Source organism: Helianthus annuus, chromosome 3 (genome assembly GCF_002127325.2).
Source record: "Helianthus annuus cultivar XRQ/B chromosome 3, HanXRQr2.0-SUNRISE, whole genome shotgun sequence".
Classification (NCBI taxonomy): Eukaryota; Viridiplantae; Streptophyta; class Magnoliopsida; order Asterales; family Asteraceae; genus Helianthus; species Helianthus annuus.
In genome coordinates this window covers 41,259,863-41,283,745 of record NC_035435.2, presented here as the reverse complement: position 1 = coordinate 41,283,745, position 23,883 = coordinate 41,259,863, and the positions used below count along the sequence as shown (strand labels likewise).

Sequence of the window (23,883 nt, the reverse complement as noted above, 5' to 3'; positions counted from 1 at the left end):
AGTCAAGTAAATGGTCCATTCCGTGTGGCTAAATAGTATCAACAGCTACATGAATTCACTGTAAGTGTGGCTAAATGGTATCAACGGCTATATAAATTCACTGTATGTGTGACCCTAACTATTATATAGTCACAAGAATTTATTATAAACGTGGCTAAAAATTATATATAGAGACATAGAAAATTGTAAATTTAAGTGTGACTATTGTCTAACCTTTAGTCACACATATTTGTTATAGTTTTATGTGGCCATTTTTGTGTAATTGTCAATTTTATTTTTAAATTTTTGTAAAATTAAAACTGTAGTAAACATGAACAAATCTAAAAACCAAATTATTGATATTAACAATAATAAACCAAAATCCGTACATAAGTTTTCAATTTTAATACTAAATACATAAAATACTAATCCAAAGCTATCTACTAATACTAAATACATAAACTACTAATCAAAAGTTATCTACAAATGATGTAGCAACTGCAACATAACCTGCAGCACTTGCAACAAGAGCACTTTGGTCTGAGCGTGCATCACTCCTAGCAACACTTGCAACAATATAACCTCCTCTCATTCTCTAAAAGAGTCTCCCCACTTTCATTTAGGCCCTTAGCTGGTCTTTTTTTGTCTCAGCCAATCAAAACTCCTTTGCGAAACAACTTCATATAGTTCATCATGTTTTGTCTGCATAACTAGTCGTTTCTTTCCATAAAAGCTGGAATGGAGGTCTAGAAGATTTACATGTTTAACAGATTGAAACATCAAATGCATTAATTTGGTAATGTTACTGTTTTACCTGATAATTCTGAGGCGACAAGTCTAACATAAAGATCTTGCCCATTTTGTGGGTACACTCGGACATCAATCAAACCCCCAAACCATAGCAAGCACCCAACTCTACCTGTAGCGATGTTTGGATTTGCATAGGCGGTGCACGAGCAGTTATTCTTGCAAGCTGCCTCACAATCTAGTTTGCCTTCTGCTAAACACATTTGACCCGTACAAGTCATGTCGACCTATACTCTAAATGACCCGATTCGACCTAAACCCATTTTGATCCATTACCCAACCTGGCCAATCCACCCATCTTGCCACCTCTAAAGTCTAAAAGATAATGAAAATCGACCAATTTGTATATAAATATATCCAAATAACGACCTTTACAAAATCCAAACAAATGTCGCAGCTCTTGTGGTTATTTACAAACCTGAGCTTCTGTGGTGTTAGCACCAAGATGAGGAGTGACAGTGACATTTTCATGATTAACCAACTTGCTATCCTTTGGTGGAGGTTCTATAGTGAATACATCTAGTGCAGCCTGCAACTACCCCACAGTTTAATTAAAATTATGAAATCTATGAACACAACTTAGGTCTTAGGGATGGCAATTCATGTCAAGTTCAGGTTGGCAGGTTCGTATAACTCAACCAGAACCAGGCCATAACTATTCCTGTCATTTAAACCCTATCCCAGCGACATGGGCCAGTATGACTAGTGTCATTGATATCCATAACTTAACTACAAAAAGACATTGGAAAGTTGGAAACTAATATATGATAAACATTAACCCTTGTTTTCAATTGGTTATACAAACTATACAGAATTAGAATCGTCAGTTTAACTCAAAGTCAGCCCCTGTTTTCAATTGGTTATACAAACCAATTTAACCTTGTACATAGAGGTGGCTAGATAGGCTGGCCGAGCGGGTTGGTAACAGGTTGAAACATGTGCGGGTTGGAGCAAATCATTTTTTTGGCACAAGGCAGGTTGGCTTGACCCACAAACAGTTTGCGTATATTTATTTTTTTAAACCGGTTAATGTTAATTGCTATTACAAAATTGATTTTATTAGTTTGGTAATAATCTAAAGCTTTAAAGAAAAAGAATTTTGGGGGTTGTATCCATAAAAAATAGACTATGGTTGACTTTCAAGTTGTTTGACCTATTGGACCCAATCTTTTTTAGGTTTTTTCCTTTTTTTATTTGACATGTTTCAGACATTTGGAATAAAACACAACCGAAATCCACTTTCTCATAATAAAATGGGTCAAAATTCGATAACCCAGTTTTATAGCAAAGGAAAGTAAGGAAGACATGATACCTTGTATAGGGTCTGTACAAAAAGCTTTTCATCAAAAGATCAGCTGCTTGTGCATCTAAGTGGAGCTGAGAATGCAGAGTCACAACATAAAAGAAGCAAAAAATAAAAATAAAATATCATATTTGTAACACTCCTAACATAGAACTCTAACCATAACACTATTCTTTTTTGATCATAGCATTTGCTAGTTCCAAAGACACCATTTAGTACCAAACTGAATATAGTAGGCCCAAACCGACTATACCATTTTTCACTCTAAAGATGCCAATTAGTTAGCATCAAGACCTTTTTCTGGCTTTTTACCTGGATTTACAGGAGTATAGTTTGAAGCAAGCTCATTCATATTAGCTGTCGTAGATGCATTTCTCCTCAGGTTTGGGGGATCCTGGATAGCTTTAGGCCCTCTGCAATTGAAAATGACAAAATAGAACACAACCACCAACGTTCAGGATGCAAAATATTTCAATCAATAGCTAAGGGTATCATAATTCATACCTTGTTCCAAAATCTGCAACACTGCTTTGTCTACGTAAGCCCCCTGCAGAACAGCTATCCAACATTAAAACAAGAAAACAAAAAAAAACAAGCTAAATACAACACCAAGAAAAAATAATTAGGAGTCTCCAACATATATGATTTTCTTCTACTTTTCATATCAAGTGGCTTGTGTAACATGGGACTTTCTTAAATGAAGATGAAATTAACAAACGGTCTCAAATAGTACATATGACAAATGAACTTAAATACCTCTTCTTTCGGGTTTGGGTTGGACCGCACACAGTCCTGATTCGAATAAGCCATACATTCTCGCCAAAGTTGTTTCTGATATAGACCTTTTCAAGGACTAGAAATATAGCACGCCAGTTAATTAAGTAATCAACATAAACCTCACCTCCTCATTTGTAAATGTGACAGCATGCAATAGAAAATGCATTCCATGTACTACTAAACAGACCCTAATCAAATCCAAGAAATAAGAGGTTATAAATTGGTCAGTATGCTTACATTTGTTTTAGTAGAAGCCCCGTATTTGCTTTGGAGCTGATACAAAACAAAACAATGAACAAGATTAGTAGAAGTACATATCAAGACCCGTCTCGTGCGGAAACTCGTGTCGGCCTAAAACTCGTTGCGATCTGAAACCCCTCGCCTGAGGAAACCCGTGTCGACTCGAAAATAACAAGATGGAATTTTAATTGACCCGTTTAGTTAAAATACCTTACCCAAACTAACCCATATAATTTTAAAAGCAACCCAAACTAACCCACTTGAAAGCCTTTGGGTCAAGATTGCCACCTCTAACAATCACCTTTAGTGAAAAATCTGTAACATCCAACAATAGCAGTTTGGCATCAAAAAAATGAGCCAAAGCCTTGGCAAGCATTTGCTGATAAGATTCTTCAAAACCCACAACAAGCAAGAAAATTAAGAAAAAAATTTTATCAAGACAAACAGAAGAACATTAAACAACTAAACAGCAAGCAGGCCCTGATAACAATATAGTTCGGCTTGAGGAGCAAGGTTCCGTGTGTGCTTAGCAAAATCGATATTCTTTAAATAAACAAAAGCAGCACTAGTAAGTAAGGTCCTTATCTGCTCACTATTAAAACGGTCAACAAAATTAAATGTTAATGAGACATACAAGGAGGTAAATTATTGATTTCAAATTAGTTAAATTGTCCCGCGGTTGTAATATAACTTTATTCCATCCAGATTAATGTGACATTCAAAGTAGCTCATGGTAATTAAACAATATGTTTCATCCTTAATAGTTATAACACAATTTAGTTCTCGGAGATCTTGTTAGGCTCATTTGCACATACAATTTTAAGAGCAAACATTGGCATACATATATGAAAAAATTCTTCGATAGACAAAAGATAAGAGACAAATTATATGAAATAACCATAAATCTTCCTGAAAATACAAATTGCACAAGAATTGTCTTACCTTAGATAATATGGAAATTCATAGAAAGTGACCTTGCTGTCTTTACCATCAATAATCATACTTTTCATTTCACGCTCCATTATCTGTGTCGTGATGCCGTTTGCCGACGAATCACCACCGCTGCCCAACTCCTATTCCTATTCCCACACTCAACGCAGACACAAACACACTTCTTTGTTCCATTTTTTCTCAATTTCAAATCCTAATACAAATCAGTATAACTCATTATACAGATCATAACTGAGATCAATTTAACTAATTAAAGAACTGAAACTGAATTTTGTGGTATATAATATTTAATTTATAATATTATATGGAACGGGTTGGAAACAGGCGAGTCAGGTCAACACAAACACAACAAGTTCAATATACAGGTTAGCGTGTATGTCGACCTGTTTATGACCCTAACACAAATACACAGGTACCTGTGCTACAATGCCAGCATCTAATGATCTAACCAAAGCATCTTTATCTATCACTCCACCACGAGCGACGTTTACTATTCTAACACCTTTTTTCATCTTTTCAAAGTTTTCATCATTCAATATCTTTGGAGTGAGAGGCATATGAAGTGTGATGAAATCAGCGGTATCAAAACTTACTCAAAAGGAGACTCTGCATCCATCCTAATAGAGGAATGTGAGAAAAAAAAAAAAAACGATGTGAAATTGGAATCTTGGGGTTGGGATTCTCTTGTAACCATCCAATCTCACAAACGAGTCAAAACCGACATGGCCAAATTACACATGAGAGAGAGTCAGCCAACTTCATCGGCGGTGGTGGTACATTCGTCTCCGATTAGCCGGCCAAGGTACCCACAATTCATAAACAATATAAAAACCCTAGAAATTGGTTGGGTCAGAAGTGATGAAAGGGTGTGCAATGTGTACGATAAGGAAGGTAGGAGTGAGTTACAGAATTTGCGAATTCTTAGGAAGAGTGAAGATTTGAGAATTTGAGGGTTTAGGAAGAGGGAAGATTGGGCGGGGTGAATTTGATGGGGTTTGAAAATCCAATAGGAGGTAATGTGAAAACTAATATAGTGTTTGGGATTTCTTCTCAAAAACAACTTATCAACTTAGGGGGTGTTTGGCCTAGCTTTTTTAACAAAGCTTATAGCTTTTCTTATTTTTTTTTTACAAAATAAGCTTTGTTTGGTGTTTGTTTTATCTTTTTAAGCTTATGCTTATTAGCTTATATAAGCTAATTTGAAGAAGCTTATTTGATGATGGTTTTTTAGCTTATTTGAATAATCTTCTTTGTGTAAGGGCAAATGATATAAAATAAGCTTTAAGCTAATCCAAACACTTAAAAATAGCTTATCAAATGATAGAAAATAAGCTATAAGCTAGTTTAAAATATAAGCATAAGCCAAAAAATAAAAGCTAGGCCAAACACCCCCTAATATAAGTTATAACTTATAACAAATACTGAATTATTATTTTTAACTTCTCAACAAACAAAAACAAATAAGCTAACCCAAACACTATAAAATCAACTTATTAACTTTTATAAGTCAATAAGTTATAAGTTCTTCCAAAATAAGCTAACCCAAACACCCTCTAAAGGTTTTGAAACCTAACCGAATCTTTTAAAACCTCATAGCCATTGAATAACGGAAACAACTTATTAACTAAAACAGAAAAAATTTAAAAAATTAAAAAACGGTTAATTAACTAAAAAAAACCTAGTTATTCATTGAACCGTTTAAAGTGAATAACCGAAGAAAATGGTTATTAACCGAATCACTTAAAGTAACAACCGGTTAAAGCAAAAATGAGAAAAGAACCAGCGGTTCAGATAAACAAACCGCTTATGGAAAAAATCATTTTGTGCACCTCTACGATATGGTCCGTTAAGACATGTATGACCTAATATTGGTTGCCGTGATCCATTAAGGCACAATATGATCCATTAACACATGTATGATCTAGTATTGGCCATCGTGATCCATAAGGCTCAATATGGTCCATTGAACCCATGTATGGTCTATTATAGTCCATTGTGATCCATTAAGAACTATATGATCTACTATTGGTTATCGTGATCCATTAAGACCCAATATGGTCCATTAACACTTGTATGATCTACTATTGACCATTGTGATCCATTAAGGCCCAATATGGTCCATTAACACTTGTATTATCTACTATTTACCATTGTGATCCATTAAGGCCCAATATGGTCCATAAACACTTGCATGATCTACTATTGGCCATTGTGATCCATGAAGGTCCAATATGGCCCACTAAGACAAGTATGATCTACTATTATCTGTTGTGATCCATTAAGGCCCAATATGGTCTATTAACACATGTGTGATCGATCTACTAGTGTCTACTGTGATCCATTAAGGCCAAATATGTCAACGAAGACATGTATGATGTACTATTGTCAATTTTGATAAATTAAGGTCCAATATGATCAACGAAGACATGTATGGTCTACTAAGTTTCATTGTGACCCATTAAGGCTCAATGGGGTCCATTAAGACATATATGATCTATTATCGCCCGTTGTGAGCTGTTAAGGCCTAATATGGTCCATTAAGACATATATGAGCTACTATTGTCTGTTGTGATCCATTAAGGCCCAATGTAGTCAATTAAGACATATATGAGCTACTATTACCCGTTGTGATCCATTAAGCCCTAATATGATCCTTTAATACATATATGATATACTATTGTGCATTGTAATCCATTAAGACATGTATGATCCACTATCATTTAGGCCTAATATGGTCAATTAAGACATGTGTGATCTACTATTGTCTATTGTGATCCATCAAGGCCCAATATGGTTCATTAACATATCTATGACCACTATTGGCCACTTTGGCCTAGTAAATCCCACTATGGTCTATTAACACATATATGATTAGGGATAAGTTCGGTACTGGTACTGAACATACCGGTACCGAAAATGCCGATACTGGAATTCATCAAATATGGGTACAGGTACCGGTACCAAAAATGTTCGGTATCGTACAGTACAGTACTCATACCGCAACATTATTTGAAAGTAAAATTCGGTAATCTTCTGATACCGTATCGAACTGAAAGTACGAGTACCCAAACAATTAACTACGAAAAATTCGATACCATTATTAATATGCATACATTAATATATTATTTAGAAGAAAATAAATATGGTTTAAAATATATAATATTTTATAATATTTTGAATTATTAAATATCTAGTAAAATTTTTCTTATTTTTTAATATTAAATAATGTAATTTTTAAATAAGAATATTATTTGAGAGGAAAGTTTTGAATCAAATATTTTAGGGGGAAGTTTAAGTTTTAGGATGAAATATTTTGGGGGGAAGTTTAAGTTTTAGGACTAAATATTTGGGGGGGGGGGGGGGGTTAAGTTTTAGAATGAAATATTTTGGGGGGGAAGTTTTAGGGTGAAATATTTTAGGTGGAAGTTTAAGTTTTGGAATTAAAAATATTTTGGGGATTTTACCAAGATGTAGTAAGTTTAACATTTGGTCACACATTTTTTTAATGAAATTTGATAATATTTTGTCACACAAAATGAATAAAATGATGATTGTGTGACGAATGTTAATGTAAAATCACATTAAATTTTGTAATTTTAAGTGTGAATATTGTCCAACATTTGGTTACATAAAATAATATATGTGGCCATATGTATTAGATTTTAGCCACATTATTAAACAAATAATGTGGCCATAGAACACATTTGGCCACACTTTTCTAATGTGGATGTTTTATCTTAACGTGTGGCTAAAGGTTTAGAATAGCTTTGTGTTTAGTCACACGAAACAAATATAGTAACCATAGATCAAATTGAGCTACACTTTTTTAGTGTGACTAATAAATGTCACATTTTTTTTTCTTAAAGTGTGGCTAAAGGTTTTGAATACCCATGTTATTGGTCACAGGAAAATATATAATGTGATCGTAGATAACATTTAGCCACACTTTGCTAGTGTAGCAAATATATGTCACAATTTTTTTCTTAAGTGTGGCTAAAGGTTTTGTCACATGAAACAAAAATATGTGGCCATAGATCACAGTTGGCTACACATTTCGATTTGTGGCTAATAAATGTCACATTATTTTCTAAAATTGTGGCTAAAGGTTCTGAACTGGTATAAATGGTCACATTAATAATAAAATGTGTGGCTAAAGATGTTTTAAAATGTTATGAATAACCTTTAGCCACACATTTTTACAAATGTGTGGCAGGGCGGTTTTGCCAAAAGTGTGGCCATAGCCCCTTTTTCACGTAGTGCATTTAAATCAATTTTCTTAAATATTTTCAAAAGAGTCGGTTAATTGTATTTACCAGTGTAAACTGACGTATTTTCCAAAAAGGTTAAGTGCAGGTACTATACGAAATAGGCTGGCTACTCCTGAGTGAATAAATAAAGAGTCTTGAAAGCTTTATCACTTTAAAATCTGTTGAACAATATTTCCTTTGTTCTGATCCGCCTGTGGATCCCTCTAACTTTTCGTTTGTAATACGTATGTTACTTTCAATTCGGTTTGTAATATTTCTACTTTAGACTTCCGTTGTGCATTAAACTGTGATTATTGACTATGATGATATCAACTATGTCACGATACTCCCCACTGGGCCCACCGGTAATACGTGGAAATATCGGGGTGTGACAGGTTGGTATCAGAGCCAACATTGAGTGAATTAAACACTAGCCTTTTGTGTTTAATCTCAATGACACAGTTGCACATTCCTTGACTTCCGAGTCTAGGCAAAGGACTTAGGACTTAGGACTAATCCTAATCTTTTATTTTGTCCTTTATTGTTTTCCTTTGTTTCTTTGTTTGTGTTGGCAGGAACAGAAGATGCCATCGCGTATTAGAGGAAGAGGAAGAGGCGGTAAGGCCCCAATTTTCACCAGTCACGATCATGAGACCGGACCATCACACTGGCGAACTCCTTCAGTGACGATGAGCACTAGTCCCCAGGAAGACTGGAGGACATACTTAGAGCCTGCGAGGCGTTCTGTCTCGCTTAGCTTTTCACATTCATATCATGATTCTTTTGGGCTCCATCAAGACAACGAGTCCGAGCATTCACACCACTCCTACCTTCTACTGCAGCGGTCGGTTTCACACCGCGCCTTTCAAGACCCGACGCCGTACTTCCAGAGCCGGTTCAACCCGGCAAATCAGGTGCAAGAACCAGTGGGTTTTAACCCATTGGGACCAGAAGAACATTATTCCGGTGATCAAGACATGGATATGGATGAAGATCCGGATCCTGCCGAGCCGCCATCTGGGACGCCCACGCATCCCATAGAGATTTCTGCCGGATCGTCTTTTCACAGTTCGCCGTACCGGGGCCCCAACAACTATGAAGCAATGTTTGCCTCGTACCCTTGGGAGTTCACTCCCCCTTTTAACCCAGCACCTCAACAGCAGCAACAGGATCCCTCAGAGGATTCTCGTTTCCAGGCGGTTACTCCATCGCCACCGCCGCCGCCAGAGCAGCAACCGCCTCCGGAGCCACCGAGGCGGAGAAGATCAGGAGCACGGATGACCATGCGAGGGGGATTCCACTTCAGCACCCCTCAACACTCCAGTGGCAGCCACTACCCGCCACTATATGAAGACCCGCAGATGGGTGGGCCTTCGAACCCAGTTTCCGAGGTGGAATCTGCGCCAGTCGCACCACCACCTTGGGTTATGATAACCCGATTCCTTCATACGCCGGTGCAACGGCGTATAACCCTTTTGAGCAGCCAGCCCATACTGGCTACAACTACTACAATGCCCCCGATGTTGACCCATATCTTGTAGCGGCGAACTACAATGCTCTTCATCCTGAAGGGCCCTACGGAGCTTCCTACCAGACTGGATACCCAGCTTATGGGTATCAATACCCACCACCCCTTCAGCCTCAGCCGCAGCAGCAGCCACTTGTCCAACCACCGCAGCAGCAGGAGATCATTCAGAGGCTGAACCAGGTGGAGCGGGATGTTCAGAGGGAGCGTAGAAGCTGTCGGGGTCTACTTAAGGGTTTGGCTGATTTAATCAAGGGAAAAGCAAAAGCGATTATTGAAATTCCTTATTTGTTTGTTTTGTAATTTCTAATTTCAAATTAAGTCCCTGCGTGGACATCTATTTATGTATTCATTCCCTGCGAGGACTTGTATTTCTTTTAGTCCCTATGTGGACAATTTGTTTGTTTAAAAAGTCCCGTTTAGGGCACCTATGTACTCCTTCTTAATTTAGTGGAATGTTTTTAGTTCAAATTTCATTTTGTCATTATATATATAAATATATTATATGAAATAAATTAACATAAAACATTTTATTTTATATTGATCTACCATTATATATTGAAGAAAATCTTAAAGGCAAAACCTAGTCATGTGTCATTTTAAGACAGGGCCATGATGGTAGTTCCTTTTTAAGATCCAAAATCCTTGTTAACATCTAAAAACATGTTAACATTCCTGGCAATTGTGATTCGATAAAATCACATAAGTCATCCTTATATTGGATTCTTCCAATTCCTTTCTGTATTACTTAAAACATCCATTAGTGATGAAATGCCTAGGGGCCATATTCATTGTCATATAAGACAAAAGATAGTTGTAGTCTACGACTCCCTGTCAAGAAAAGGTAATGAACTACGTTCAAACCTAAATGCCTTGATTCTATAAAATCATGGCTTATAAATTTAAAATTGTCCTTGTGACTAGGCCTCTTATATGCCACCCTATTATCCTAAATAGTTTATAACTGGGACAAAATATAATAAAAATTTAAATAAATTAAATTAACCAATAGGGTTTATACTTACCATGGTTAATGAATTGCCATAAAAGACAATTCCATGATAGACTTCTGAATAAATCTTTGTCAATACTTTATGTAGCAATCAAGCTACATGGCTGGGTCAGATGAAGTCAACAGTCACCCGAGGGGGAATAATGATACTACCAGAGTTAATGTAGCGGGTGCGGAATTACATGCATTAATAGATAATGCTGTTACTCGAGCTCTTGACAGACAATTTAATGAATCGAGTGGAACTTGCGTCAGAACTCAGTCTGTACCACATTCAAAACCACCCTCAAAGACTCATACTCGCAAGAGTGAATCTCACCGTTCATCAAACCAAAGGAGTGTCCCGTCTAAGAAGGTTGTGCTCAAACAAGAGCCCCGTGTTAAGACCTGTTCTTATAAGTATTTCGTCTCCTGCAAGCCTAGAGACTTCACAGGGGAGAAAATAGCCATCGATTGTATGACTTGGCTCGATGAGATGGACACTGTGGTTGATATTAGTGGTTGTGCAGAGCAAGATATTGTGAAGTTCGTGTCACAATCATTTAAAGGAGAAGCTCTAGCTTGGTGGAGGTCATTGATCGAGGCTACGGGGAAGATTCCGTTGTATAATCTGTCATGGGAACAGTTTGTTGCTTTAATGAACGAGAATTTCTGTCCTCAACATGAAGTTGAGAAAATTGAGACTGACTTCTTGACCTTGGTCATAAAGAACTTAGACTGTCAGGCATACCTTACCAGTTTCAATACCATGTCACGATTGGTTCCATACTTGGTTACACCGGAACCAAAACGCATAGCTCATTTTATTGGGGGTCTAGCCCCATAAATTAAGGCAAGTGTAAAAGAATCTAGACCCACCACTTTCAGGTCAGTGGCTGATTTGTCATTATCTCTTACCCTCGATGCGGTCAGGCAGAGATCGCTTAGAAATTCTGATGAGGGGAAAAGGAAATGTGAGGATGAGAACTCACGTCGTTCTGATAAGAAGCATAGGGGAAACAGACCACAAGAAGAATTCTGGGTCTAACAAGGGTAACCAGCAAGCAGATGAGAAGCCAAAGTGCAAAACCTGCCAGAAACGTCATTTTGGAAAATGCAGGTTTGAATCGAAATCGCAGTCGCAATCAAAGCCTATTGGATGTGGAATCTGCAAGTCTAAAGAACATAAGACTTTGGATTGCAAGAAGTTGAAAGACGCAGCCTGTTATGGTTGCAATGAAAAGGGGCACATCAAGATAAACTGCCCAAAATATGCGAAGAAACTTGAAGAAGGTAAAAAGACCAATGCACGGGTCTTTCAAATGAAATGCACGGGTCTTTCAAATGAATGCTCAGGAGGCCATTCAGAATGATAATGTGATAACAGCTACCTTTCTTATCAATGATGTTTATGCAAGGGTATTGTTTGATTCGGGTGCAGCTAAATCATTTGTGGATAATAAATTTTGTATGTTATTGAATCTGCCTGTTAGAACCCTAAACATAAAATATGAAGTAGAATTGGCCGATGGTACTGTAGAAACTGCCTCAACCGTGTTAGACATAGGATCTTGGGGCCTTGGGATCCCCACCACAAAATCCTCATCAGACCCGGATTTTCTAGAGAACGTGAAAACACCATCAGGATGATGACACTCCCTACTAAGTGCGCGTGTCTTCATGCACCTCCCACACAACCAATATCCAAAAACTCGCAGGGTTTCCCCAACATTTGAAAACAATTCTAAATCCTTAGAAAGCGCATCTTGAAGGGATTCTTTACAATCATCTTTAAAATGAAATTGCTAAAAATGCGCGATCAATCTGTTATACCCAGAAGACCCAGGCTTGCCGTCTTTACACTCGTGGAAGTTCCTGAAGGGGCATAGCCACCCTCCATTGGATGAGGTGGAGCCAACATCCCCTTTAGAGGCACCGGATACCGTGCTCCTACCCTTGGTAGAGCCCATTGGAAACAATCATAACCGAGAAGTGATAACAAGTCCTCCATCTCGAGGTGAGGAGGAGGCCTGGTATCAACCCACCTAAGAAACGAAGGAGAGGAAAGCAACCTACAATTGCTCACCCTCCCAGACACCCCGCCAAGAAAGAGCTACGTCATGAGTGCGCCACTTGCGGCATATCTCAATTTAAACTTGAACAAGAATTAATCGCCCAAGAGCCCTAAAATGTTTCCCTTTTACTCCAACCAATTGCAGCCAAAATTTCCCCCAAATTTCAAAGAAATTAATCAACCAAACAAACGAAGAGTTATTACCCCTAATCAATTAAACTCGATCCGAACTCAGAAGCAGTAATATTAAGCGATGCCATCAAAATGTGTAAGTACTAACTCGACTTAGTAACCAAATTGTTGTTCAAAATGTGTAGAATCTTGTCATAAATAGCTTAGGAAAGTAGATCGAGAACAAAAAACGGTGGCAACAAAAGAATAATGGGGATGCAGATCGAGTAAACCCTAACCTGATTTTGCTAAGATTTAGATTACTACTGTGAAGAGGAAGAGAAAAAGACACAAAATGAGTAAAGTGTAACCTGGAAGGGAGGAGGAGCAACGATCACCAACCAACCAGATCGATGATGCATAAAGAGATTTACTAGTGTTAGATTAGATAAATAATATTAAAATTAAAATAAAGAGATTTAAAGATAATAATAATAATAATAATAATAATAATAATAATAATAATAATAATAATAATAATAATGATAATGATAAATAATATTTTTAATTGAAAATAAAACTACAATTGTGAGGTTGAAGGAGAAATTGTCATATGGCATTCATTGTAGTCCTTTATTAATATTAGGTGAATTTTGGTATTTTATTTTTTTTCCATAGTTTTAGATTATTGGATTATTAGGTTTTCAACTTAGTTTTATTTTTTTCCAATTTATTAGCAGTTTTAAATTTAGTGTTTTTACATTATATATATATATATATATATATATATATATATATATATATATATATGTATATGTACGCACACAATAATAGTAGTTAAATAATGATTACTCAATTGCGAACTAAACCCCACTCGTTACACCCGTTTTGGACATTTGTGGATGAAAAAAAGTGTGTCTATATGTTAGCTACTTAGTAACACTTTTTTCTAAATCAAGCACCACACAAGTGATCTCACAAATTTCTTTTGAAAATATATTTATTCGCTTTGAAGTTTTTATTGAAAAAGCTCGCACTTTGAACGACAAGGAACGACGTACATCGTGACATAGTGCGCTGTGACTAAGGTAGCCCCTAGCCTCTCCCAGATGCGCGAAAACCCGATCTCCACCTGCCCGAAAGCATGACAGTGGAATAATTGGTAAAACCTCGCCTCCCATCCAAGACGAGCAGGCGCCACCCATATTCGCCCTTCTAGATGCCACAAAATAATGGGGAGAGTGGGAGTCGGTTCACAAAGAACACTGAATTAGTAACGGATAAAAACACATCAAGAAAATCAATTGAGATAACATTTTATTGAATAATGGATAAAAAGTCACCAAGAAAATTAATTGTGAAAAATTTTTTATTGAAAAAGCACGCATGTATGAAATCATAAAAAGTCAGCAAGAAAATTAATCGAGAACAACATTTTTAACGTTTTTTACGAATTTCATGAAATAATGTTAAATGAGGGGATGGTTAATCATGCATCATGTGGTGGCATTGATAGCCGAAAAACAAGGGGATACATGCACTAATCGACGTTTGTCTCAATTGCTGAGTGCTATGTGCCTTATCTCCAAGGCTTGATGCAAAACTACTATCGAGCCGGGGTCTCACTGCAAGCAACCTCTCTATTCCTAAGTGGTAGAGATAAGACTGTCTACATCTTACCCTCCTCAGACCCTACCTTAGCTTTATTATTGGTTGGATATACTTAGTTTGATGTTGATGATTTCTACTTTTAGTAGTAGTTTAAGTGAAGAAAATATCAATGTTTATATGAAATAGAGGCTTATATATATTACTTTAATACTTGAGTAAACTGTTATTTTGGTCCCTGTGGTTTGGTCACTTTTGCTACTTTAGTCCAAAATTCAAACTTTTTGCATCTGGGTCCCTGTGGTTTCAGTTTTATTGCCATTTTGGTCCAAAAATTAAATCAAGTCATATTTATCTTATAAAATCCTGCTATTTTGTCCTTTTCCGCAGGGGCAAAATGATCATTTCTTTTTTATAAATAAATACCATATTTTATAAGACAAATATGACTTGATTTGGCCCTTAGAAAAATGACAAAATTGCAGGATTTTACAAGACAAATATGACCTGATTTCATTTTTGGACCAAAATGGCAATAAAACTGAAACCACAAGGACCCAGATGCAAAAGGTTTGAGATTTGGACTAAAGTGGCAAAAGTGACCAAACCATAGGGACCAAAATGGCAGTTTACTCTTAATACTTATACATATAGATAACAAAACTAAAAAAAAATAGTGGACGTCTCATGGCATCCACTATTGACCTACGAAGTTCATCACCCAATCAAAATATTTAGAAAGGAATAGTAAAACATTCTCACATTCATTTATTATTGATACATGGTAAATGAATATGTTTTTTTCCAAATTGTAAATTTTAATTCATGTTTACTAATATATCATTAAATAATCAGTTTTATAAAATAATAACCTTAATGTAAGTGTTTGCTCATTTAAATCCACATAATCGAAATTACAATAATAAAAAACAATAATATAATACATTATTTGGTAAATACTATATTAGAAAAAAATAAGCTTTTTATTTTCAAACTGTAAATATTAATTCATATGTACGAGGATAACACTAAATAATCAGTTTTAGAAAACAATTAACCTAATGTTAAGGCTTTAATCATTTAAATTCACATATCCGAATTTGCAACCACAATAGATACCATAATATAAAATATATTAGATATTAGATATTAGATATTAATTCAAGAGATATTAATAATATTTATTAAAAAACTAAAAGAGAAAATGACATGTGACATTAATTGGAATCGTTTACTAGTATTAGATTAGATAAATAATATGAAAATTAAAATAAAGAGATTTACAGATAATATTAAAAATATTAATAACGATAAATAATATTTTTATTTAAAATAAAAGTACAATTGTGAAGTTGAAGGAGAAATTGTCATATGACATTGATTGTAGACTTTTATTAATATTAGATGAGTTTTGGTATTTTATTTTTTTTGATACTTTTAGATTATTAGATTATTAGATTTTCAACATAGTTTTATTTTTTTCCAATTTATTAGGAGTTTTAAATTTAGTACTTTTACATTATATATATATATATATATACACATACACAATAATTATAGTTAAATAATGATTACTCAATGACAACTAAACCCCACTCGTTACACCAATTTTGGACATTTCTGGATGAGAAAAAGTGCGTCTATATGTCAGCAACTTAGTAACACCTTTTTTCAATCAAGCACCACGCAAGTGATCTCACAAATTTCTTTTGGAAAGATATTTATTCGCTTTGAAGTTTTTATTGAAAAAGCTCGCACTTTGAACGGTAAGGAATGACGTACCAACCATCGTGACACAGTGCGCTGTGCCTAAGGTAGCCCCTTGACTCTCCCAGATGCGCGGAAACCTGACATCCACCTGCCCGAAGCATGACAGTGGAATAATTGGTAAAACCTTGCCTCCCATCCAAGACGAGCCGACGCCACCCATAGTCGCCCTTCTGGATGCCACAAAAATAATGGGGAGAGTGAGAGTCGAACCTGGTTCACAAAGAACACTGAATTAGTAACGAATAAAAACACGTTAAGAAAATCAGTTGAGAATAACATTTTATTGAATAATGAATAAAAAGTCATCAAGAAAATTAATTGTGAAAAACATTTTGTTGAAAAAGCACGCATGTACGAAATCATAAAATGTCAGCAAGAAAATTAATTGAGAACAACAGTTTTAACGTTATTTTTCAAATTTCATGAAAATAACTTTAAAAGAGGGGGATGGTTAATCATGCATCATGTGGTGGCGTTGATAGCTAAAAGACAAGGGGGTACATGCACTAATCGACGTTTATCTCAATTGCTGAGTGCTATGTGCCTTATGTCCAAGGCTTGATACAAAAGTACTATCGAGTCAGGGGTCTCACTGGAAGCAGCCTCTCTATTCCTACGCGGTATAGGTAAGACTGTCTATATCTTACCCTCCTCAGACTCTACCTTAGATTTACTATTGCTCGGATATATTGAGTATGATGATGATGATTTCTACTTTTAGTAGTAGTTTAAGGGAAGAAAACATGAATGTTAATATGAAACAGAGGCTTGTATATATAGCATTAAAACTTATACATATAGATAACAAAACTAAAAAAAATATCGGATGTCTCATGGCATCCGCTATTAACCTACAAAGTCCATCACCCAATCAAAATATTTAGAAAGGAATAGTAAAACATTCTCACATACATTCATTATTGATACATAAGATGGTAAATGAATAAGTTTTTTTTCCAAATTATAAATATTAATTCATGTTTACTAAAATATCATTAAAAATCAGTTTTATAAAATAAAAATCTAAATGTAAGTCTTTGCTCATTTAAATCCACATATCCGAATTTACAATAATAAAAGACCATAATATAATACATTATTTGGTAAATAGTAGATTAGAAATAAATAAGCTTTTAATTTTCAAATTCTAAATATTAATTCATGTTTACGATAATATCACTAAATACTCAGGTTTATAAAATAATAAACTCAATGTTAAGTCTTTGCTCATTAAATTCACATATCCGAATTTGCAATAACAAAAAATACCAAATTATAAAAATTATTAGATATTAGATATTAATTCAATAGATATTAATAATATTAATAAAAAATTAAAAGAGAAAATGTCACGTGACATTAATTGGAATCATTTACTAGTATTAGATTAGTTAAATAAAATTAAAATTAAAATTATGAGATATATGGATAACAATAATAATAATAATAATAATAATAATAATAATAATAAGGATAAAAAATATTTTTAATTAAAAACAAAAGTACAATTGTGAGGTTGAAGAGAAATTATCATATGACATTAATTGTAGTCTTTTATTAATATTAGATGAATTTTGGTATTTTATTTTTTTTCCACACTTTTAGATTATTGGATTATTAGATTTTTAACTTAGTTTTTTTTTTTCAATTTATTAGCAGTTTCAAATTATGTGCTTTCACATAATATATATGTATATAGGGTGGGGTTGTAGAGTGAACACCAGTAGTGTATTTGCGAACTAAGTGAACAAATTCCTGGCCATTGATTTACACACATGTATGTCTAGGATTTCATCATCAAATCGTAAAATACACAAGTGTATTTCATCATCAAATCCTTCAAATCCTGACCATTGATTTACACACGTGTATGGACGGGAGTAGTTCACTCACTTCGCAAGATACACTTGTGTTCACTTTTAAACCTAATCCTATATATATATATATATATATATATATATATATATATATATATATAGGGGTCCACTAAAAAGTCGATTTTGCCTAAGTAGCCTAAGAATAATTGTGATGATGACATGTGTCACTCCTAATAAGTAGGAATGAATGGCATTTTGGTCCTTATAAATAGGAGTGAAAATGACAAGTGACACCGCTTTTGTTTTTTTAAAAATACAACAAAAAAAATCTAGTACAAAAAAATATAGTACAAAAAATATAGCACAAAAAATGTAGTACAAAAAAATATAGCACAAAAAAAATCTAGTACAAAAAATATAGAATGAAAAAATTCAACAAAAAAATGTAGTACAAAAAAATCCAGCACAAAAAATTGAGAAAAAAAAAATTTAAGACAAAAAATTTAGCACAAAAATATAGTACAAAAATCCAGCACAAAAAAATCTTATACAACATAGAAATACAACACATTTTAGTGGGTTTTTTAATCTTCATATTTTGTATAGCAATATGGTACTCAAATTAAAGATAAAAAGACGCTCGATTTTACTTTACCGTGAATTTTTTATGAAAAGATAATGCCGTATAAAAAAGTTATGAAACGTTTAAAAAATGGGGGTGGAATATGCATGTGTCTTGCATGTGGAGAGAGAAAGTCCATAAATAGAATTTTCCAAAGATACTCTTACACTTCTCATTTCTCCTACATTTTCATCTTAACCATTGATTTGAAAAATGAATGGTTAAGATTCCTTATCATCCTACTTAGGCAAAATAAACTTTTTATTTGATCTTACCCCTATATATATATATATAGGGTGGGGTTCTAGAGTGAACACTAGTGTATTTGTGAACTGAGTGAACAAATCCTGGCCATTGATCTACACACGTGTATGGCCAGAATCACATCATCAAATCATAAAATACACTAGTGTATTTCAACATCAAATCCTGGCCATTGATCTACACACGTGTATGGCCAGGATTAGTTCACTCAGTTCGCAAGCTACACTAGTGTTCACTCTTGAACCTAATCTTATATATATATATATATATATATATATATATATATATAAAGAGAGAGAGAGAGACATAAAATAATAATAATAAATAATGATTACTCAATCACGAACCAAATCCTTCTCGTTACACCCATTTTGGACATTTCTGGATGAGAAAGAGTTCGTCTATATGTCAGCCACATAGTAACACTTTTTTTGTCAATCAAGCACCACACAAGTGATCTCACAAATTTCTTTTGAAAAGATATTTATTCGGTTTAAAGTTTTTATTGAAACAGCTCGCACTTTGAATGGCAAGAAACGACGTGCCAACCATCGTGACACCGGGCGTTGTGGCCAAGATAGCCCCTTGGCTATCCTAGATGCACAGAAACCCGACCTCCACCTGCCCGAAGGCACGATAGTGGAATAATAGGTAAAACCTCGCCTTCCATCCAAGACAAGCAGGCGCCACCCGTATTCGCCCTTGAGCTGGATGCCACAGAAAATAATGGAGGGAGTGGGAGTCGAACCTAGTTCACAAGGAACACTGAATTATTAATGGATAAAAGGACATCAAGAAAATCAAATGAGAAAAACAATTTATTGAATAATGGATAAAAAATCACCAAGAAAATTAGTTGTGAAAAACATTTTATTGAAAAAGCACGCATGCACGGAATTAGTAATGCATAAAAAGTCAGCAAGAAAAATAACTGGGAATGGCGTTTTTAACATTTTTTTACGAATTTCATAAAATTTTGTTAAAAGAGGGGGATGGTTAATCATGCATCATGTGGTTGCGTTGATAGCCGAAAGACAAGGGGGTACATGTACTAATCGACGTTTGTCTCAATTGTTGAGTGTTATGTGCCTTATCTCCAAGGCTTGATGCAAAACTACTATCGTCTCACTGGAAGCAACCTATCTATTCCTACGGGGTAGAGATAAGACTGTCTACATCTTACAATCGTCAGGCCCTACCTTAGCTTTACTACTGGTTGGATATACTTAGTCTGATGATGATGATTGTGATGATTTCTACTTTTAGTAGTTGTTTAAGTGAAGAAAACATAAATGTTTATATGAAAAAAACAAGTATATTAATATTAGATAAATTTTGGTATTTTATTTTTTTCCATACTTTTAGATTATTGGATTATTAGATTTTTAACTTAGTTTTATTTTTTTCCAATTTATTAGCAGTTTTAAATTAAGTGCTTTCACATAATATATATATATATATATATATATATATATATATATATATATATATATATATATATATATATATATATATATATATATATATAGAGAGAGAGAGAGAGAGAGAGAGAGACAAAATAATAATAATTAAATAATGATTACTCAATCACGAACCAAACCCTCTCGTCACACCCGTTTTGGACCTTTCTGGATGAGAAAAAGTGCGTCTATATGTCAGCCACATAGTAACACTTTTGAATTAGTTACATAGTTAGTCCCTGTGGTTTGTACAAAGTAACATACTTAGGTACTAATAGTTTAAAATCACATTCTAAGGTATTAACTTTTCATTTTGTAACATTTGGAGGTATTAACGTTATTTGTAGGTTTAAAATCACATTCTTTTAGTACTTAAGTATGTTATTTTGTGCAAACCAAAGGGACTAACTATGTTAATACACAAGAAGTTAATACCTCCAAACGTTACAAAATGAAAAGTTAATACCCTAGAAGGTGATTTTAAACTATTAGTACCTAAGTATATTATTTTGTGCGAACCACAGGGACTAACTATGTAATTAACTCGAACACTTTTTTTCTCAATCAGGCACCACATAAGTGATCTCACAAATTTCTTTTGGAAAGATATTTATTCGGTTTGAAGTTTTTATTGAAAAAGCTCGTACTTGTACGAGAAGAACGACGTGCCAACCATCGTGACATCAGGCGTTGTGGCCAAGGTAGCCCTGTAGCTCTCCTAGATGTGCAGAAACATGACCTCCACCTGCCCGAAGGCACGACAGTGGAATAATAGGTAAAACCTCGCCTCCCATCCAAGACGAGACAACGCTACCCGTATTCGCCCTTTACCTTTACCTGGATGCCACAAAAAATAATGGAGAAAGTGGGAGTCGAACCTGGTTCACAAGGAACACTGAATTAGTAACAGATAAAAAGACATCAAGAAAATCAATTGAGAATAACATTTTATTGAATAATGGATAAAAAATCACCAAGAAAATTAATTGTGAAAAAACATTTTATTGAAAAAGCACGCATGTATGGAATTATTAATGCATAAAAAGTCAGCAAGAAAGTTAATTGAGAACAACATTTTTAACGTTATTTTACGAAATTCTTGAAGATAATATTAAAAGAGGGGGATGGTTAATCATGCATCATGTGGTGGCGTTGATAGCCGAAAGACAAGGGGTACATGCACTAATCGACGTTTGTATCAATTGCTGAGTTCTATGTGACTTATCTCCAAGGCATGATGAAAAACTACTGTCGAGCCGAGGGTCTTAATGGAAGCACTCTCTCTATTCCTATGGGGTAGAGGAAAGACTCTCTACATATTACCCTCCTCGGACCTTATCTTAGCTTTACTATTGGTCAAATATACTGAGTATGATGATGATGATAATTTCTACTTTTAGTAGTAGTTTAAGGGAAGAAAACATACATGTTTATATGAAATAGAGGCTTGTATATATAGCTTTAAAACTTATACATATGGATAACAAAACTCAAAAAATAGTGGATGTCTCATGACATCCACCATTGACCTACAAAGTTCATCACCCAATCAAAATATTTAGAAAGGAATAGTAAAACATTCTCACATTCATTCATTATTGATACATAAGATGGTAAACGAATAAGTTTTTTTTCCAAATTGTAAATATTAATTCATGTTTACTAAGATATCATTAAATAATCTGTTTTTATAAAATAATAACCTTAATGTAAGTCTTTGCTCATTTAAATCCAAGTATCCGAATTTACAATAATAAAAACCATAATATGAAACATTATTTGGTAAATAATAGATTAGAAATAAATAAGCTTTTTATTTTCAAATTGTATATATTAATTCATGTTTACGATAACATCACTAAATAATCAGTTTTATAAAATAATAAACTTAATGGTAAGTCTTTGCTCATTTAAATTTTCATATCCGAATTTGCAATCACAAAAAATAGCATAATATAAAATTTATTAGATATTAGATATTAATTAAGGAGTTATTAATAATATTATTAAGAAACTAAAAGAGAAAATGACACGTGGCATTAATTGGAATCATTTACTAGTATTAGATTAGATAAATAATATTAAAATTAAAATAAGGAGAATTATAATAATAATAATAATAATAATAATAATAATAATAACAATAATAATAATAACTATAAATAATATTTTTAATTAAAAATTAAAGTACAATTGTGAGGTTAAAGGAGAAATTGTCATATTACATTAATTGTAGTGTTTTATTAATATTAGATGAATTTTGGTATTTTAAACTTAGTTTTAAATTATTGGATTATTAGATTTTCAACTTAGTTTTATTTTTTTCCATTTAGTAGCAGTTTTAAATTAAGTGTTTTTACATAATATATATACATATATATATATATATACACACACACACACAAAATAATAATAGTTAAATGATGATTACTCAATCATGAACCAAACCTCTCTCGTTACACCCATTCTAGACATTTCTGGATGAGAAAAAGTGCGTCTATATGTCAACCACATAATAACACTTTTTTCTCAATCAAGCACCACACAAGTGATCTCACAAATTTTGTTTAAAACGATATTTATTCGCTTTGAAGTTTTTATTGAAAAAGCCCGCACTTTAAATGACAAGGAACGACGTGCCAACCATCGTGACACATGGCGCTGTGGCCATGGTAGCCTCTTGGCTCTCACAGATGCGCGGAAACCCGACCTCCACCTGTCCGACCGAAGGCACGACAGTAGAATAATCGGTAAAACCTCGCCTCCCATCCAAGACGAGCCGGTGCCACCTGTATTCGCCCTTCAGCTGGATGGCACAGAAAATAATGGGGAGAGTAGGAGTCGAACCTTATTCACAAGGAAAACTGAATTAGTAACGGATAAAAAGACAGCAAGAAAATCTATTGAGAATAACATTTTATTGAATAATGGATAAAAAGTCACCAAGAAAATTAATTACGAAAAACATTTTATTGAAAAAGCTCGCATGTACAGAATTAGTAATGCATAAAAAGTCAGCAAGAAAATTAATTGAGAACAACATTTTTAATGTTATTTTATGAATTTCGTGAAAATAACGTTAAAAGTAGGGGATGGTTAATCATGCATCATGTGGTGGTGTTGATAGCCGAAAGAAAAGGGGGTACATGCACTAATCGATGTTTGTCTCAATTGCTGAGTGCTATATGCCTTATCTCCAAGGCTTGATGTAAAACTACTATCGAGCCAGGGGTCTCATTGGAAGAAACCTCTCTATTCCTACGGGGTAGAGGTAAGACTGTCTACGTCTTATCCTCCTCAGACCCTACCTTAGCTTTACTATTGGTCGGATATACTG

General features: G+C 34.3%; 1 protein-coding gene across 12 annotated transcripts; it reads right to left on the bottom strand.

Moving 5' to 3' along the window:
• Positions 1-319: 319 nt before the first annotated feature.
• Positions 320-5,076, bottom strand: LOC110867903. 12 transcript variants are annotated; one of them, XR_004889442.1, is made up of 7 exons: positions 4,474-5,076; positions 3,104-3,139; positions 2,846-2,942; positions 2,594-2,636; positions 2,099-2,502; positions 1,205-1,321; positions 320-976 (listed from the first exon to the last, which is right to left on the bottom strand). XR_004889442.1 is itself a non-coding variant. In XM_035988316.1 (7 exons), exons 1-6 carry the CDS (start codon positions 4,612-4,614, stop codon positions 2,138-2,140), a joined length of 444 nt encoding a protein of 147 aa, XP_035844209.1. In that variant the 5' UTR covers positions 4,615-5,076; the 3' UTR covers positions 320-1,321; positions 2,099-2,137. The 12 variants fall into 12 exon arrangements, 3 of the variants coding, with proteins under 3 accessions (XP_035844209.1, XP_035844208.1, XP_035844210.1); XR_004889438.1 differs by having other exon boundaries at positions 320-725; positions 794-1,315; XR_004889439.1 differs by having other exon boundaries at positions 320-712; positions 794-1,315.
• Between the last annotated feature and the right edge of the window lie 18,807 nt (positions 5,077-23,883).

What these genes read in the sequence shown, in the direction of transcription:
- LOC110867903 (XM_035988316.1), bottom strand. Translation starts at nt 4,614, where the DNA reads ATGCCTCTCACTCCAAAGATATTGAATGATGAAAACTTTGAAAAGATG. An exon ending in GGGCTTCTACTAAAACAAAT is followed by an intron (nt 2,943 to 3,103) that starts GTAAGCATACTG and finishes CTATATTTCTAG; the next exon opens with TCCTTGAAAAGGTCTATATC. An exon ending in CTATACTCCTGTAAATCCAG is followed by an intron (nt 2,164 to 2,401) that starts GTAAAAAGCCAG and finishes CTGCATTCTCAG; the next exon opens with CTCCACTTAGATGCACAAGC.